Below are 17,004 nucleotides of genomic sequence, written 5' to 3'. Positions count from 1 at the left end.
AAAATCTTATTTTTAAAAAAAAGTAATTTTATATATTAAAAAGGACTGATTGCAAACTTACTGTATAACATATGGGACAAATGCCTTGGCCCTCCATCTGTGTCCTGAGGGTGACAGTCTTAGAGCACAAAATTTCTGTGCTGAAGGGAAAGGGGTCATTACATTGAGAAATGCAATGTACACTTATCATAATGAGCACTGAAGAGTGTATAGAATAGATGACTTATTATACACCTGAAACTAACGTAACACTGTGTGTTAATTATACTTGAATTTTAAAAATAATTTTTAAACACAAAGGATTCCCCCCAAAAGTGGCCCATCACATTTAATGTAGCTCCCCAAAATGCCTAACATACTACAAAGTAAGTACCCTACAATGTAGCATAATCCAGCTTTATAATAATTATTTTTTTGAGAGAGAGTGCATGTGAGGTGGGGAGCAGAGGGAAAGGGAGAGAGAGAATCTTAAGCAGGCTCTGTGCTCTGGAGCCCAACATGGGGCTCAGGCTCATGACCCATGAGATCATGACCAGAGCTGAAATCAAGAGTCGGATGCTTAATTGAGCCACTCAGGCACTCCTATAATTATTTTTAATGTAGCAAAATAATAATGAACTACACTTGAAAAAATATCTTATATGTTGTGTATCACATCTTTTGTGAGCTCAAACAACTCAGTGACAAAGATTATCTTTTAAATATTGTATATGGAAATGAGATATTTCAATATGTATTAAAATTCACTCTGACTTTTCTTTCAGGGGTGATTATGTAAATGCTTTGGCTCATTATGAGAAAGGAATAACTGGTGATCATAAGGTAACCTTGAGTAAAGATATGTTTAATTATCTTAGGTTTGTTAGTTTTATTTAAAAAGCCATGCTGTGAATCGCATTTTTTTTACTCAATATCTAGTAGGTGAACTCTTTTTCAAGGATATAGTTAAATCAGTTAAAAACACAAACTAAAGATGAAAATATTTTTGTGAGTATGAAAAAAATACATCGTCCCTTGTATGCTAAACATGAGATGCTTATTAATGTTGGAAGTAAAATTTTTATCCCTTCCCACTTACAGGCTAACTGATTTTCACGAGGCTTTTCCTTCACTCTTTTAAAAAGTTTCAATAACCACTGTAAAGTGAACTCCCAGTCCATAAAAGTCCTTTCTGCCATTTCATCTGTCACACTGTATCTTTTATGATGATCCTGGAAAGCATGTACTTTACACTATTCCAGCTCATTCTCCCATCCCAGAATTTTAGCTCAAGAAACTAAATTTTGCAGTAAAAATTGATGTTTTTATGTGATGTCTTGCAAAGATTGAAAATCTTTTTATTTCCTGTTTTATATCTAGAATTTTTATTACAAAAGTAATACAATTTCATTATAGTCAATTTTAAAAATCGCTACAGTGTAACATGAGAAAGGAGAATCCACCATTCTCTCCTCTATCACACGAAGGAATCGGTGGTAACCACTGTTTTTTTGTTTGTTTTTTAAGATTTTATTTATTTATTCATGAGAGACACAGAGAGAGGCAGAGACACAGGCAGAGGGAGAAACAGGCTCCATGCAGGGAACCTGACGTGGGACTCTTTCCCAGGTCTCCAGGATCACACCCTGGGCTGAAGGTGGCGCTAAACCGCTGGGCCACCAGGGCTGCCCAGTAACCACTGTTAATAGTTTTATATATTTCCACTCAGAATCTCTTGTAAGCATACAAATATGTATGAAATGTGGGTTTTTACTAAATATGAAATCATTCATTTCTATTCATTTAGCAAAGATCAACTGAAATCTGTTCTATGAAAAGCAGCATTCTGCTTTCTTGATGGTCTCTGAAGTCAATACATACAAATCAATTTTAATCATTTAAGAGTTTCTAATATTCTGTTGTTAATATATAGCACAGTTTTTTTTTTTAATAGCACAGTTTTTTAATCTACTCTTTTATTGAATTATAATTGTCTTTGCTTTTTTACTATCAAAATACTGCAATGAATATTCTATCGAGTATGCATGTATCAATAACTACCTGAGATAGTATTTCGGAAGGACATATTCTTACAGATGGGATTTCTAGGTCATAAAATGTATGCTTTTAATTTTTTTTTATTGTCAAATTGCTCTCCAGAAGAATTTATAGCAACTCACACAGCTCTTGGCCATATATGACAGTGTTCGTTTTCCCCCACATTTCCCACAACACAGAATGTTATCATTTATCTTCATCTACCAATTCATAAGCCAAAACAAAGGTATTTTGTGTGTATTTTATTATTAGTGAAGCTGAGCATGTTTTATTTATTGGTCAAGCATATGGTTTTTTTGTTTTTGTTTTTTTAATGAATTGCCTGATCATATCCTTTGCCCTTGTAACTCGGGGTTTTGATATTTTCTTTGGCTACATATATTTTATGTGCTTTCTTACATCTATGTTAGTGAATACAGTAACTACTACTGCATGGCTATTTAAATTATTGAAAATTAAATCAAATTTAAAATCCAGTTTCTCGGGCAGCCCTGGTGGCTCAGTGGTTTAGCGCCGCCTTCAGCCCAGGGCATGATCCTGGGGACCCAGGATCGAGTCCCACATCGGGCTCCCTGCATGGAGCCTGCTTCTCCCTCTGCCTGTGTCTCTGCCTCTCTCTCTGTGTGTGTCTCTCGTGAATAAATAAATAAGATCTTTAAAAAAATAAAATAAAATCCAGTTTCTCTGTCCCACTGGCCATATTTCAACTGCTCAATAGCCACTTGTGACTATTAGCTACCATATTGGACCAAACAGATATAGAATATTTCCATCATCACACAGTGTTCCACCAGATATGCTGCTTCACATAAGATGCAATCTGACATTATATTTCACTAGTCCAGATTAGTTACTTGAAAGTTATTTAGTTATATTTAATTAATTAAACAATTTTAATTTTACATAAAGTTTTTAATGTTTAATCATGTCTAGTAGAGAAATCTTCAGTTTGATAAATGGTTTTTCCATAATTTTGTTCATAGCATTTATGCTGTGTATATTACCTGTTATATAAAATTTTATACCAAGAAGACATACAAAGATATACAAGGCATTATGACAAGGGGTAGTAAAAATTTGTTCTTAAACATAAAAGATCTAGACTTTTTTGGGGGGGGTGATGACTTTGTTTTTTTGAAACATTTTTAAATATTTATTTAAATTCAATTAACATATAATGTATTATTGGTTTCAGAGGTAGGTCAAGTCTTATATAATACCCAGTGCTCATTATATCATGTGCCCTCTTTAATGTCCATCATCCAATTACCCTGTCCCTCCATCCCCTTTGCCTCCAGTGACCCTCAGTTGTTTTTTTTTTATTTTATATAAATTCATGTTAGTTAATATATAGTGTATTATTAGTTTCAGAGGAAGAATTTAGTGAATCCAGTTCTATATAACACCAAGTGTTCATTATATCAAGTGCCCTCCTTAATGCCTGTCATCAGTTACCTCATCCACCTCTCCTCCTGAACCATCAGTTTGTCCTAGAGTTGAGTCTTTATGGTTTACCTCCCCCTCTGCTTTTATCTTATTTTTCCTTCCCTTCCCCTATGTTCATCAGTTTTGTTTCTTAAATTCTACATATGAGTGAAATTATATGGTATTAGAAAAGATGTAGACTTCTAAATATATATATATAACTTTGTAACAGGTGATTTAGAAAAAAAAAAAAAGGATTCAGTGTTATTTCATAATCTTGAGAGATTTGCCTGAAAGGATTAATGGAAGTAACATTTGGGCTCATTTGAGAAAGTAATTGGCTGAAATACATTAGTATAACTCAGGGTCTGATTTGTTAGTTATTTGCCTGATAATTCCAGGAACATGATGAACTCTGTCTGGCTGGAGTGGCCCAGATGTCCATACGAATGGGAGACATACGCCGAGGAGTTAACCAGGCCCTGAAGCATCCCAGCAGGGTCCTGAAAAGAGACTGTGGAGCCATCTTGGAGAATATGAAGGTATACTTTTCTCTGAATAAATATTCCTGCAATCTTATATGTAACAAATTCAGTGTTTTAATAATCTCATATTACTTTAGCAATTTTCAGAAGCAGCCCAACTGTATGAAAAAGGCCTGTATTTTGACAAAGCAGCCTCTGTTTACATCCGCTGTAAGAATTGGTAAGAATTTGCTACAGTTTGTTCTGAGCAGGTGTGGAAATGAATGGGTCCTGGTGGTCTGCCCTCCTGCCTGTACATCCTGTTCCCTCTTCTCTTTTTCTCCTTCTTCTTAGAGGAGTTCATAGTTTGCTTTCCAAAAAAAAAAACAGTACATCCTGTCAGTTTGGTGTGGGGACATCCCTGATCAGACACATTACTAGGGAAAATAGCCCTATTGTCCTCGAAGAGCTAATGAACTAACCTTCATTTTCTCACAGAGAAGGAGGACAGGGGTGGGGTGTCATAAGGAAAAGCAGTTATGTCTGCTTTTATCCGTAGGAAGCAAGATTTTTTTTTTTAAAAGATCATGAGAACTGTGTTTTGAATCCTAAAAACTAACATCTGATTGTAAGGAGCTACTTTGGGAGTGAATATAGTGCTGACATTATTGTCCTAAACCTACATTTTAGGGCAAAAGTTGGTGAGCTTCTGCCTCGTGTTGCTTCCCCAAAGATTCACCTGCAGTATGCCAAAGCAAAAGAAGCAGATGGAAGGTTTGTACGTTGTCTCAAATTCATACAAATGGAAAGTTTGATAAATTAACCATCCACCTTTGTACCTCTACAAAAGGCAGAGTGGAGGAAGAAAACATCTTTACCCTTTGCCAGGCCTGAAGTGCCAGACTGTTCAGTTTCTCCCATATCTTATATCCCTCAATTGATCCTTTGTGTGTTCAGATATATAGGCTACTGTCTCTTTTGAGAATTAAATACTAAAAGTTGATATTTTGATATAATATGGCATTAAAACAAAGTGATCCTCATTTTATTAAGAAGGATAACTTACAGATGCAGAAGACAAGAGCAGTGAAGAAATATGAACTCCACACCTATGACTGCACAGTATGAGCTGCAAAACAGTGTCAAGATATTGCAATGGAGAGTTAATATCCTAAATATACAAAGATTCCCTGCAACTTGATATAAGAAATTCAAAGTCAAGGAATCCCAGAGTAGAAAACACAATTATGAAATTGCTTTTCATACAAACATACAAAAGTTCTACCTCACTAATAATAGCTAAAGTGACAGTATGTTATTTTTTAACCTATCATATCATGGAAGATTTTAAACTAATCACCAAATCATCAAAACGTACTCTGTATGCATGATTGATGGGAGTATAATTTCTATAGCCTTTGGAAAATTATTTGGCAATAGACATTAAAAGACATAAAATCTTTTTAAAGATTTTTAAAGGTCAGTACCATCTACTTTTAGAAAAGCAACCTTAGGAAACAGATATAACACTAAGTATCTTGTTAAAAGGGAAAGAGCTGGAGAGCTCGTCTGGAAGAGAAGTCTTGAGCTCCATCTAGAGGTCAACGTGCAAAGATTTTCTCTATCACCCTCAGCTGTATCCATAAATGTGAAATAGTCTGTATTTTCTTTAAAATAAGTTTCCATTCCCACTCAAAAAACAACAGCACAGTGAGGAAAAAAAGCAAAGTGTAAAAAATGATACGGTTTAGACAAGAAAAAGCAATTTGATATTAACACTTTACTGTTAGTTTATCAGACCTCTAAAAAGAACACATTTTAGTGAGATGATTCCTTATATTCTCTCCTATGAAGAACACAGTTCAAGAAAATTAAGCAACCACCATCAGTAAAAAAACTGTCCAATTTATTGACACTTTCCCCCCAAATGTGGCGGTGTTAAGAAAGCTTTTCTGAAGCAAATATTTCTTATAGATACAAAGAAGCTGTTGTGGCTTATGAGAATGCAAAACAATGGAACAGCGTAATCCGCATCTATCTGGATCACCTCAACAATCCCGAAAAGGCTGTTAGTATTGTCAGAGAGACCCAATCTTTGGATGGCGCCAAAATGGTAGCCAGGTAACAGAATGCATTATTTTTGGACTTCCAAAAACTAGCCTTAAAAGAAAGTGCCCCTTCCCTTCATCAAATAAATACATTCAAAGGGAATATTTATTCCTTTTCATTTTTTTGGTAGGTCTAAGTGTTTAAATTCAAAGTCTGTTTCTGGTAGAGTGTAAGAGTTCATTTTTCAAATATAAGCATATGTAGTGTGTAGAACTGCAGTTTGACTAATTTTTATTTTTTTATTTTTTATTTTTTTAATTTATTTTTTTAAAGATTTTATTTATTTATTCATGATAGTCACACACAGAGAGAGAGAGAGAGGCAGAGACACAGGCAGAGGGAGAAGCAGGCTCCATGCAGGGACCCCGACGTGGGACTCGATCCCGGGTCTCCAGGATCGCGCCCTGGGTCAAAGGCAGGCGCCAAACCACTGCGCCACCCAGGGATCCCTAATTTTTATTTTATTTTATTTTATTTTATTTTATTTTATTTTATTTTATTTTATTTTATTTTATTTTATTTTTTTAAATTTTTTTTAATTTTTATTTATTTATGATAGTCACAGAGAGAGAGAGAGAGAGAGAGAGAGAGAGAGAGGCAGAGACATAGGCAGAGGGAGAAGCAGGTTCCATGCACTGGGAGCCCGATGTAGGATTCGATCCTGGGTCTCCAGGATCACGCCCTGGGCTAAAGGCAGGCGCCAAACTGCTGCGCCACCCAGGGATCCCCCTAATTTTTATTTTTAAGTGGTTTCTCATAGTTGCAAAAAGATTTGATTTTGTAAATGACAAACTTATTTTAAATGAATCAAGGTGATTAAAGTACTTTGTTTTAGGTTTTTCCTACAGTTGGGTGACTACGGGTCTGCCATCCAGTTTCTCGTTATGTCCAAATGTAATAATGAAGCTTTCACGCTGGCTCAGCAGCACAACAAAATGGAAATCTATGCAGACATTATTGGTAAATACCATTGTTTACCCAAATTTCTCCTAAAGATATGTGACATAGAAATACTTGACCCTTAGGATCTAATTATCAGATTGGCATGCCCATAAGCACACTCACACACACCATTTATACGTAGATACATGCATATCTGTATGTTACTTGTTAGATTTCAAGATTCCTACCATCTTAAAGGTGAAATGGAATTATAAGACCGTTTTCAAAAATTAAGCTTTTTGGGTAACCTCTAAAAGAGGCCAGATTTCCCAAATTCTGTTTGTCAACCAGTAGTAAAACAAAGTTCCAAAATGAAGGTGATAGAAAACACAAAAGAATTTTCTAAGAAATATTTTCATGAATTTTTAAAAGTGACTTACAAATTAAGATTATATGGTTATTCTTTGATGAAGAGTGATATACACAAGATGTGGTTTTCCAAAAGAAAGTCCAAAAGAGAATTTTATAGTCTGAGAACACTTGCTTATAGGTTTTCTTCCCTTGCTTGCAATTATTCTTAGAAACTACTGAAATAATTTTCAGATTCTCATTTTATGGGCCATACATAATGTTATTTGTGGTAGTGTTTTGTTTTGTTTTTATTGTAGAAAAAGTATATAACATAAATGTGCCATTTTAACCATTTTTACATGTACAGCTCAGTCATATTAAGTACATTCACATTATTGTACAACCATCACCATCACTCATCTCCAGAGCTTTTTCATCATCCTGAACTAAAACCCTGTATTCATTAAACAGCACCTCCCCACTTCCCTGTCCACCAACCCTTGGTAGCCACTATTCTACTTTGTCTCTATAAATTTGACTATTCATGGTACATCATATATGTGGAGTCACAAAATATTTGTCCCTTTGTGTTATTTTGGGTTTTTTAAAATTTATTTTTGTTTATTATTTATTTACTTATTTTTTAAGTGGGCTCCAAGCTCAGTGTGGAGTCCAGTGTGAGGCTTGAACTCATGACCCTGAGATCAAGACCTGAGCTCTAATCAAGAGCTGGCACTCAATGGACTGAATCCCCCCAGACACCCTTGTGTTATTTGGTTTTAAAAATTCACAAGATGACCATAAGAAATAATGATAGAATTTATTAGAAAATTTTTATTTCAGTCTTTCAAACAGGTGAAAGCATCTTCTAATATCTTAGGAAGCCATTCATATAATTGGAGAAAATAAAAAGCTAAAGAAAAAAAGGAAATAGAGATAAAAGCAACATTAGAATTATTAATGTTTAACTTGACAGATGACATTTCTGTCTTAACACTACAAATCACCATAGCACTAACACATTTAGGTTTTTTCCATTTCCGAAGGATGTGGTTTATCCTGCATCATACACATAGTTACTTTTTCTCCACCTTTCTTTACCCTCTTCTCTCATAAACTCCCTGTGTGCCTTGGGGCTGGAAGTCCAGGGCTGTCATTATACCTTGGCATCATAATGGGCCTCCAACTCCCCTGGGTAAGTGTAAACAATGAGTCGGAACTCCTGCAGATTTGAGATTCTTCTTCTTCTGTGCTTAACATATTTAAGCTTCAAACCAAAAGAAAAAGTTATTATCTGTAAATGGCATCTATGGGCTCCTTGAATATTATCTCCTTACTTGTGTGATAAATACAGACAGTTGTCTAAACCAGGCATTGCTGAGACAGGGAGATGGATTACACTTGTATGTATTATGTTTGACTTCTGACTGTTCTGAAGCTCTAGGCACATCATGATTGTGATTATGGTCCTGGTTGTTCCTGTTGTTTCAGGAAATGAGATTGAGACTCTTTAAGATGGATAACAGTCACAAAGGGTAATGTCAAACCACAGCCTAGATTCTCATAAGGCCTCATCATTTCCTGTCCTGATTCCTGTGTTGAGTAAAAAGAAGGTGGAACAGAGTTGATATTTGGTATAATGAGGGTGAATGTTTTTTTGTGATGAAAACAACACTGATATTCAGTTAAATTTTTTTCAATCACCTGTTTTTAGATCTTACTTTTAAGTTAGCAATAAAAGGTCAGCAAGTTTTACTCAGATATTTTACTCAGTGAATTTCTGTTGTAGGTTCTGAAGATACTACTAATGAAGACTATCAAAGTATTGCCTTATATTTTGAAGGAGAAAAAAGACATTTTCAGGCTGGAAAATTCTTCTTGCTGTGTGGCCAATATTCACGAGTTCGTATTTCCCAAGAAAATATGCATTGAATTCCACAAGAATTCTTATAGGAAATATTCTTTCTATCTATCTATCTATCTATCTATCTATCTATCTATCTATCTATCATCTCTATGCCCAACATGGAGCCTGAACTCATGAGCCTGAGATAAACACTCACATGCTCCACTAACTGGGTCAGCCAGGTGCCCCAGAAATATATTATGCTCCCAGACACCCAGATCTGGAATCTGAGTTAACTTTAAATCATCTTCTCTCTCCCACAGCTGGTCACATTCTTTCCTTGTAGTATCTCTGACATCTGTCCCGTTTCATTATAACGATCATCAACTTAATTCAAACCTGGGTCACTCACCTCACTTATTATTAGATTAATACAATATTATTTCTACTTTCCCTGTTTTTAGTTTCTGTCCCTGTAACTCCTCCTGCATTTTGTTCCCCAGACAGTACATACTTTCTTTGCTACAGAGCCCCTACAGCAGGGGTTATGGTGTTCCAGCAAGGGATGTAACTAATTGAAGCTGTGCCTTCATTGTATGTCAGGTCAGGGGCCAATGGGTGGCACTTGTTTGGTCTGAAGGAAATAGCTTCTGCTTCCAGAAAATTCTTGCCTTTCAGGAGTTGGTCCTACTAGTGCCTGATCATAGGATTTTTCATGAGAAATAGGAGTCTCAGCCTCCCAATTTTAAAATATGGGCCCAGATATTCATAGAATACCTCAGCCACTGAAGAAACATGTCTGTGTGTGAACTCAGCCTTCTGGCCACCAATTTACTGTTTCTGGGCACTTAAAGTCCAGACTCCTTAGCTGGCACACAAGAGAATTCCCACAAATTGATCAAGAAGCCTGAACTTCCCAACAAGCTGTTGGCATCCAGCTGTTTCCACTGAAGAAACCTGTATTCCCGCTGGCCATTCCCCATCCCTGTTCTCACCTGGATTCCTCTCCGTCCTCTTCCCCATCTACCACAGACTTGTTCATCTCAAGTCCTTTTTCCTTGGTGGCACCTGTAGGGTCATCCCTATGTTTAATCAACTTTTCTTCCTCAGAGCACCTATGAAAACTAGGCCATACTGCCCATTTGTCTTTTAAACTTTTATAACCTTAAATTTCTTCATAGGTGTGGTGGTGTAGTGTTCAGGAATCAGACAGTTATGACTTAAAATAATTGGTTCCTTATAGTATCATTTTACATAGATCTCCCCAATTAGATTGTGCATAATACAAGAGGGGCCATATCATATCCTTCCTGGGATTCTCCGCAGCATCCAGCACAATCTCATATGCATAGTAGCAGGTGGGCAGCAAATATTTGTTGAATAAACAAATGAATGAAAATAATTATATCTTCACAATGAAAGAGGGATGATTTTTTTATTCTCCTCTCACCAGAAGTCAGAACTAAATTCTTCAGAGGATTTGCTGGATCCTTCCATTGTTTAAACTGCACTCAACCTGTTAAGTGTCTGTTTTAAGACCCAGACTATGCAAGCCCCTGGCTGAGAGGAAGATACTTTCACAAACTATAATTACTTTAAGTATGTGAAAGCTTTGTTTTTCCCCAGTGTGAAAGCAGCCTGAAAATTTTTAATTGCTATGCAATTCTCATTTTAGGCGCTTAAACATTTCCTGAAATGTCCAAGCTCAGAAGATAATGCGGCAATAGAAATGGCAATTGAAACTGTAAGTAAACTCTGTAATGCAGACTTTTGTGACTGCCAATATTTTTAAAACTTTTTGAAGAAATTTCCAAACATACAAAAGTAGACCAAATAGTGTAACAAGTTCCCATGTACCCATCATCTGACTTCAACAGCCATCAACATAGAACCAATCTTATGTCATTCATACCCCCACCTCTTTCCCAGTATTATTTTAAAACAAATCACAGACACCGTGTCATTTATTTATGGGTACAAAATCTGTCTATAAAAGATAAGAACCTTTGGATTTTCTTTAAGGTGTAACTTGCATGCAATAAAGTGCACAAATCCTAAGTATATAACTCATTTTTTCAGATATGTACACTGGTTAAACCCCTACTGAGATCAAGATATAGAACATTTCCAGCTCCCCAGAAGGCTCTCTTATGTTGCCTCCCAGTCAGTGCCCCCAGCCAAGGGTAACCACAATTCTGACTTCTGTCCTTATAGATTGGTTTTATCTGTCTATGTATTTCAGATAAATGGAGTCATACATACTTTGTACTATTTTATGTCCAGTTTTCTTCCAATCAACAGTCTGTTAATGCATGTGTGTTACTACATGCAGCAAGAGTTCATTCTTATTCGTGGCTGTGTAGTATTCCACTGTGTGACGATACCACAATTCACTTAACCATTATTCTGTTAACAGGCATTTGGGTTGTCTCCAATTTGGGCGTGTTATGAATAAGGTTGCCATAAATTTGTTCGTGTCTTTTGATGGATGTAGCACTTTGCCTTATTGGGTATATTTCCAGGAGTAGAATTATTAGGTCATAAGATACACATATTTTAGCATAGCAGGCATTGCCAAACATTTTTTTCAAAGTAGTTATACCAATTTACACTCTACCAGCAGTGTGAAAGAATTTAGTTGCTCTCTTTACTAACACTTACCAGTCTATTTCATTGTAACTATTCTGATAGATGTATAGTGTATCTCATTATGGTTTTAATTCATTTTTCTAAAGACTGATTACTGAGCACCTTTTCATATGTATATTGGTCATTTGGATAGCCTCTTTTCTGAAGTGCATTTTAAATCTTTTTTCTAATTTTTAATTGTATCATCTCACCTTATTCTTACTGATTTGTAGGACTTTTTTTTTTTTAATAATTTCTAGATACAAGTCTTTTCATCAAAATGTGTATTGTGAAAATTTCTCAAGCTGTGGCTTGCCTTTTTATTCTTCAGTGGTGTCTTGATAGAAATTCCTAAGTTTTAATAAAGTCCAACTTATGAATCTTTTCTTTAATGGTTAGTGTTTTTTTAGTCCTATTTGATAAATCATTGCCTATCCCATGGTCATTAAGGTATTTCTCTTTTGTTTTTTTCTAGAGATTTGATTGCTTTAGCTTTCTTACTTATGCCTATCCCCATCCTGGATTAACTTTTGTGTATGGTGCGAGGTAGGAGTCCCTTTGTGTCTGGCATCTTTCATGTAGAATGTTTTCAAAGTTCAACTGTGTTGTAGCATGTACTAATACTTCATTCCTTTTTTGGCTGAATAACACTGTATTGTAGGACTCTACCACATTGTGTTTATCCATTCATCAGTTGGTAGACACTTGGGTTACTTCTAACTTTCGAGCTTTTATGAATAATGCTGCTGTTAACCTTTGTGTACAAGTTTTTGTGTGGACATGTGTTTTCATTTCTCTTGGGTATATACCTAGGAATTGGTAGGACATGAGTTAGCTCTATGTTTAACATTTTGAGGAACTGCCCAACTGTTTCCCCAAAGAAGCTAAACCATTTTACATTTCCAGCATTGCCTTGCAATTTCTCCAACAGTCATTTCTTGATATTATTGAGCATCTAGTTAGGATGCAAATTTCTCCATCTCCTGTATTTCCCACCAACTGGTAATTAAATCTAGATACTTGATCAGACACAGATTTGATCTTTTTAGATAAATGACTTCATAGATGGTACTGTGTACTTCATATTTCATCATATCAGTAGGCTCATATCTTTTTGTTGTTAGGATTTCACTTGGGTTTACTTTGGATAGTTTTTTAAATTTTTGTTTAAATTCCATTAACGTGTAGTGTATTATCAATTTCAAAGGTAGAGGTCAGTGATTCATCAGTCTTATATAATACTCAGTGCTCATGACATCATGTGCCCTCCTGAACGTCCATCACCCAATTACCCCATCCCGCCCTCCCCCGCTCCCCTCCAGTAACCCTCAGTTTGTTTCCTATGATTAAGAGTCTCTTATGGTTTGTCTCCCTTTCTGATTTCATCTTGTTTTATTTTCCTCTCCCTTCCTCTAAGATCTTCTATTTTGTTTCTTAAATTCCCCATGAGTGAGATCATATGATAATTGTCTTTCTTGATTTATGTATTTCGCTTAAGTAGGTTTCTAATATCTTAATTTGCTCAGGCTGACCTAACAAAATACCACAGAGTTTAGGTGGCTTAAAAAACAGAAATTTATTTCTCACAGTTCTGGAGGCTGAGAAGGCTAAGGTCAAGGGGCCATCCAGTTTGGTTGAGAGCTCTCTTCCAGACATGTAGATGGCCACCTTCTTGCTATGTCCTCACATGACCTTTCCAGGAAATTTCTCTCCCTTCCCCTTTTTATAACACCACTAATCCCATCATAAGATCCCCACCCTCATGACCTCATCTAACTGTAATTACTCCCAAAGGCCCTATCTTCAAATATAATCACATTGTGGGGTAGGACTTCCACATATGAACTGGGTAGGGGGGACATAAACATTCAGCCTATAATAGCCCATAATTTGTCATCTCTGTTTTTATGGTGTTAAAATGGATTTTTGGATGTTGGAGCAGTCAGCCCGATCCCTCCATTATAAGGTTTCCCATCAACCTTTCACCTAATGGCTTTAGCAGCCATTAATATTTATTACCTAGATCCGTTATTTCATTAGGGGTTGTAAATGACCTCTGTAGGTGACCTCCAGAGGTACTTTTGTTTTTAATATCATTGTGAAATCATAGGTTTTTAACGTATTTGATTTCAGTCCATTACAGTTGATATTTTTTATGCTCAAATGTCTCTTTGCATTAATGATTATTGCATTTTGACACAATCCTAATTAATCTCTAATAGCTTCCTTGCCCTCAGGTACAACAAGATATCAGATATTACATTTCTTAATTTCGTTTTTAATTATATAAGGTTCAGTTGTACAGCTTTATAATTCGATATCTGTATGCACTACAAAGGATCACCATCATAGGTCTAGTTACCATCCATCATCATATAGTTGACCCATTTCACCCATCCCCCAACCTCCTTCCTTTCTGCACCACTGGTCTGTTCTCTGTATCTATGAATTTGTTTGGTTTTATTTTGTTTTAGATTCCACATACGAGTGAAATTTTATAGTATCTGTCTTTGTCTTATTTCACTTAGCATAAGTCCCTCAAAGACCATCCATGTTGTCACATTTGGCAAGATTTCATTCTTTTATATGGCTGAGTAGTATTCCATTGTGTGTGTATGTGTGTGTATGTGTGTGTGTGTGTGTGTGTATATATATATATATGACATATTTATTCATCCTATGAATGGATGCAAATTTTCATATCTTGGCTATTGTAAATGTTGCAACAAACATAAGTGCACATATTTTTTAAATTAGTGTTTTTATATTATTTCAATAAATACTGAGCAGTGGAATGGCTGGGGCATGTGGTAGTTCTAAATTTTTTGAGGAATCTCCATACTGTTTTCCAACATTTGTTATTTCTTGTCTTTTTGTTAATAGCCACTCTAATAGGTGTTAGGTGATATCTCATTGTGGTTTTGATTTGCATTTTCCTAATAATTAGTAATGTGCAGCAGTTTTTCATGTGCCTGTTGGCCATTTGTATGTCTTCCTCAGAGAAATATCTATTCAGATCCTCTGCCCATTTTTTGATCAGGTTGGTTTTGTTGTTGAGTTGCATGAGTTTTTTATATATATTTTTTGAGTTTTTATACATATATTTTGGATGAGTTGAGTTGCATGAGGCTTTTATATATATATTTTGAGTTTTTATATATATATTTTGGATATTAACCTCTTATTGGATATATAGATTGCAAATACCTTCTCCCATTTGGTAGGTTGCCTTTTCGTTTTTGATGATGGTTTCCTTTGCTGTGCAACTTTTTAGTTTGATGTGATCCCATTTGTTCACTTTTGCTTTTGTTTGCCTTGCCTTTGGAGTCAGATCCATAAAGACATCACTAAAAGTGATGTCAAGGAATTTACCCCCCTATGTTTTCTTTTAGGAATTTCATGGTTTCAGGTCTCACATTTAAGCCTAATACATTTTGAGTTAATGTTTGTGTATGGTGTAAGAAAGTGGTCTAGTTTCATTCTTTTCAATGTGGCTTTCCACTTTTCCCAAGTTTGTGGGAGTGGGGGCAGGGGCTGCAATTATCTTGTTCACTTTTATTTTATTTGTATTTATTCTTAATTTTTTTAGAGAGAGCATGAGCGGGCAGGTGGCAGAGGGAAAGGGAGTGACAATCCCAAGCAGGCTCCACTCTCAGCATGGAACCAATGCAGCGCTCAGTTTCCCAACCCTAAGATCATGACCTGAGCCAAAATCAAGAGCCAGAAACTTAGCCAGCTGAGCCAATTTTTATTAAAATGATTGTCTTGGGGCACCTGGCTGTCTCAGTGGTTGAGCGTCTGCCTTTGGCTCAGGGTGTGATCCTGGGGTCGTAGGATCGAGTCTCATGTTGGGCTCCCCAGAGGGAGCCTGCTTCTCCCTCTGCCTATGTCTCTGCCTCTCTCTGTGTGTCTCTCATGAATAAATAAATAAAATCTTAAAAAAAATAAGACTGTCCTTTCTTCATTGTATGGTTTTGGCTCCTTTATCATAGATTAACTGTTCCTATATGTGTGGGTTTTATTCTGGGCTCTCTCCATTGACCTGTCTGTTTTTGTACTAATACCATACTGTTTTGATTATAGTAGCTTTGTAGTATAATTTGAAATCAGGGAGCGAAGATTCCTGCGTGCAATTTTGTTCTTCTTTCTCAACATTGCTTTGGCTATTTGGGATCTTCTGTGGTTCCATACAAATTTTAGAATTATTTGTTCTAGTTCTGTGAAGCATGCCATTAGAATTTTGATAGGCATCACACTGAATCTGTAATTGCTTTAGGTAATAGGGACATTTTTTTTTAATTTTTTAATTTTAATTTTTTTTTTAAATACACCCTTGTCTTCATGCTCCTACACAACACAGAAGACCCACTCCACACATAAGCCTTTCCTGAAATTTCACCCTCCTTAGAGTCTTCTCTAAGTACTTTTGAACATCACTTACCGTTACAATTATCGCACCTTCAGAGTAATAGCTCCTCAAGGTCAAGGACTCATTTTTTCATAGAGGGTTTAGCACATTGTGGGCACTCAGTAAATACTTGCTGAATTGAACACATGTTGGTTCCCAGCTCAGTAGAAGCACTGTATAGATGATACAAATTTTTTCCAATCTTCCATTCTTTTCTTTCCTTTCTACCTTGAGACACCCTCCCCCTAATTGAACTTTCTTATAGTCTGTCCACTCTTACTTGCTGACCCCATAATGGAGAATATCTTTAAAATATTCATACTTCACCCACCTCAACCCCACCCCCATCCTCTACCCCTCAAGTTGCTGAAATACATTCTTGGCATGTGTGTGTGTGTGTGTTGATGTGTGTGTAGTAGAGGCCTAGTGGGGAATCATTATCTGAGTGAACCCAGGAGATGGTTGAGAAAGATGGGTCTTCACAGTATCCGGTATCCATGTTGCAGGCCTTCTTGCCTCTTTGCAGTCAGCTTCTGCCTTCACCTTTCTATAAACCTTCTCTAAAAGGTCCCCAATGATCTCCTACATGCTAAATGCATGAGTCTCTTCTCAATCTTTACTCCATGTTATGGCAGCATTTTATGCTATTATACTACACCTTTCTTGAAATTTTTACTCCCTTAGAACACTGTTTCTCTAGTTCTCAGATGGTCCTTTCTCAGCCTCCTTCACTGACTTTTCTTCTCCTTAAATGTTAGTGTTCCTCAGCCTTCTGTCTCCATCGTCCTTTTAATTTTAATTCTTAGTGGCCACACCTGTTCCTTACCAGCTACCCTTTCCATTTATCCTAACAT

At 36.1% G+C, this 17,004-nt stretch overlaps 1 protein-coding gene across 3 annotated transcripts in view; it reads left to right on the top strand.

Annotated features, from left to right (window-relative positions):
- WDR19 (WD repeat domain 19) overlaps nt 1-17,004 on the top strand; it is a 111,704-nt gene that overhangs the window by 50,909 nt on the left and 43,791 nt on the right. For all 3 annotated transcript variants that reach the window (XM_041751393.1, XM_041751391.1, XM_041751392.1), the window contains exons 21-28: nt 765-822; nt 3,864-4,004; nt 4,085-4,167; nt 4,617-4,700; nt 5,901-6,047; nt 6,871-6,995; nt 9,058-9,170; nt 10,790-10,858. In XM_041751393.1, the coding sequence (XP_041607327.1) occupies nt 765-822; nt 3,864-4,004; nt 4,085-4,167; nt 4,617-4,700; nt 5,901-6,047; nt 6,871-6,995; nt 9,058-9,170; nt 10,790-10,858 (820 nt within the window). The remainder of the gene's footprint in view (nt 1-764; nt 823-3,863; nt 4,005-4,084; nt 4,168-4,616; nt 4,701-5,900; nt 6,048-6,870; nt 6,996-9,057; nt 9,171-10,789; nt 10,859-17,004) is intronic.

Source organism: Vulpes lagopus, chromosome 4 (assembly GCF_018345385.1).
Source record: "Vulpes lagopus strain Blue_001 chromosome 4, ASM1834538v1, whole genome shotgun sequence".
Taxonomy (NCBI): domain Eukaryota; kingdom Metazoa; phylum Chordata; class Mammalia; order Carnivora; family Canidae; genus Vulpes; species Vulpes lagopus.
The sequence above is the reverse complement of the archived record's forward strand: the minus strand, read 5'-3'. Positions and strand labels throughout refer to the sequence as shown.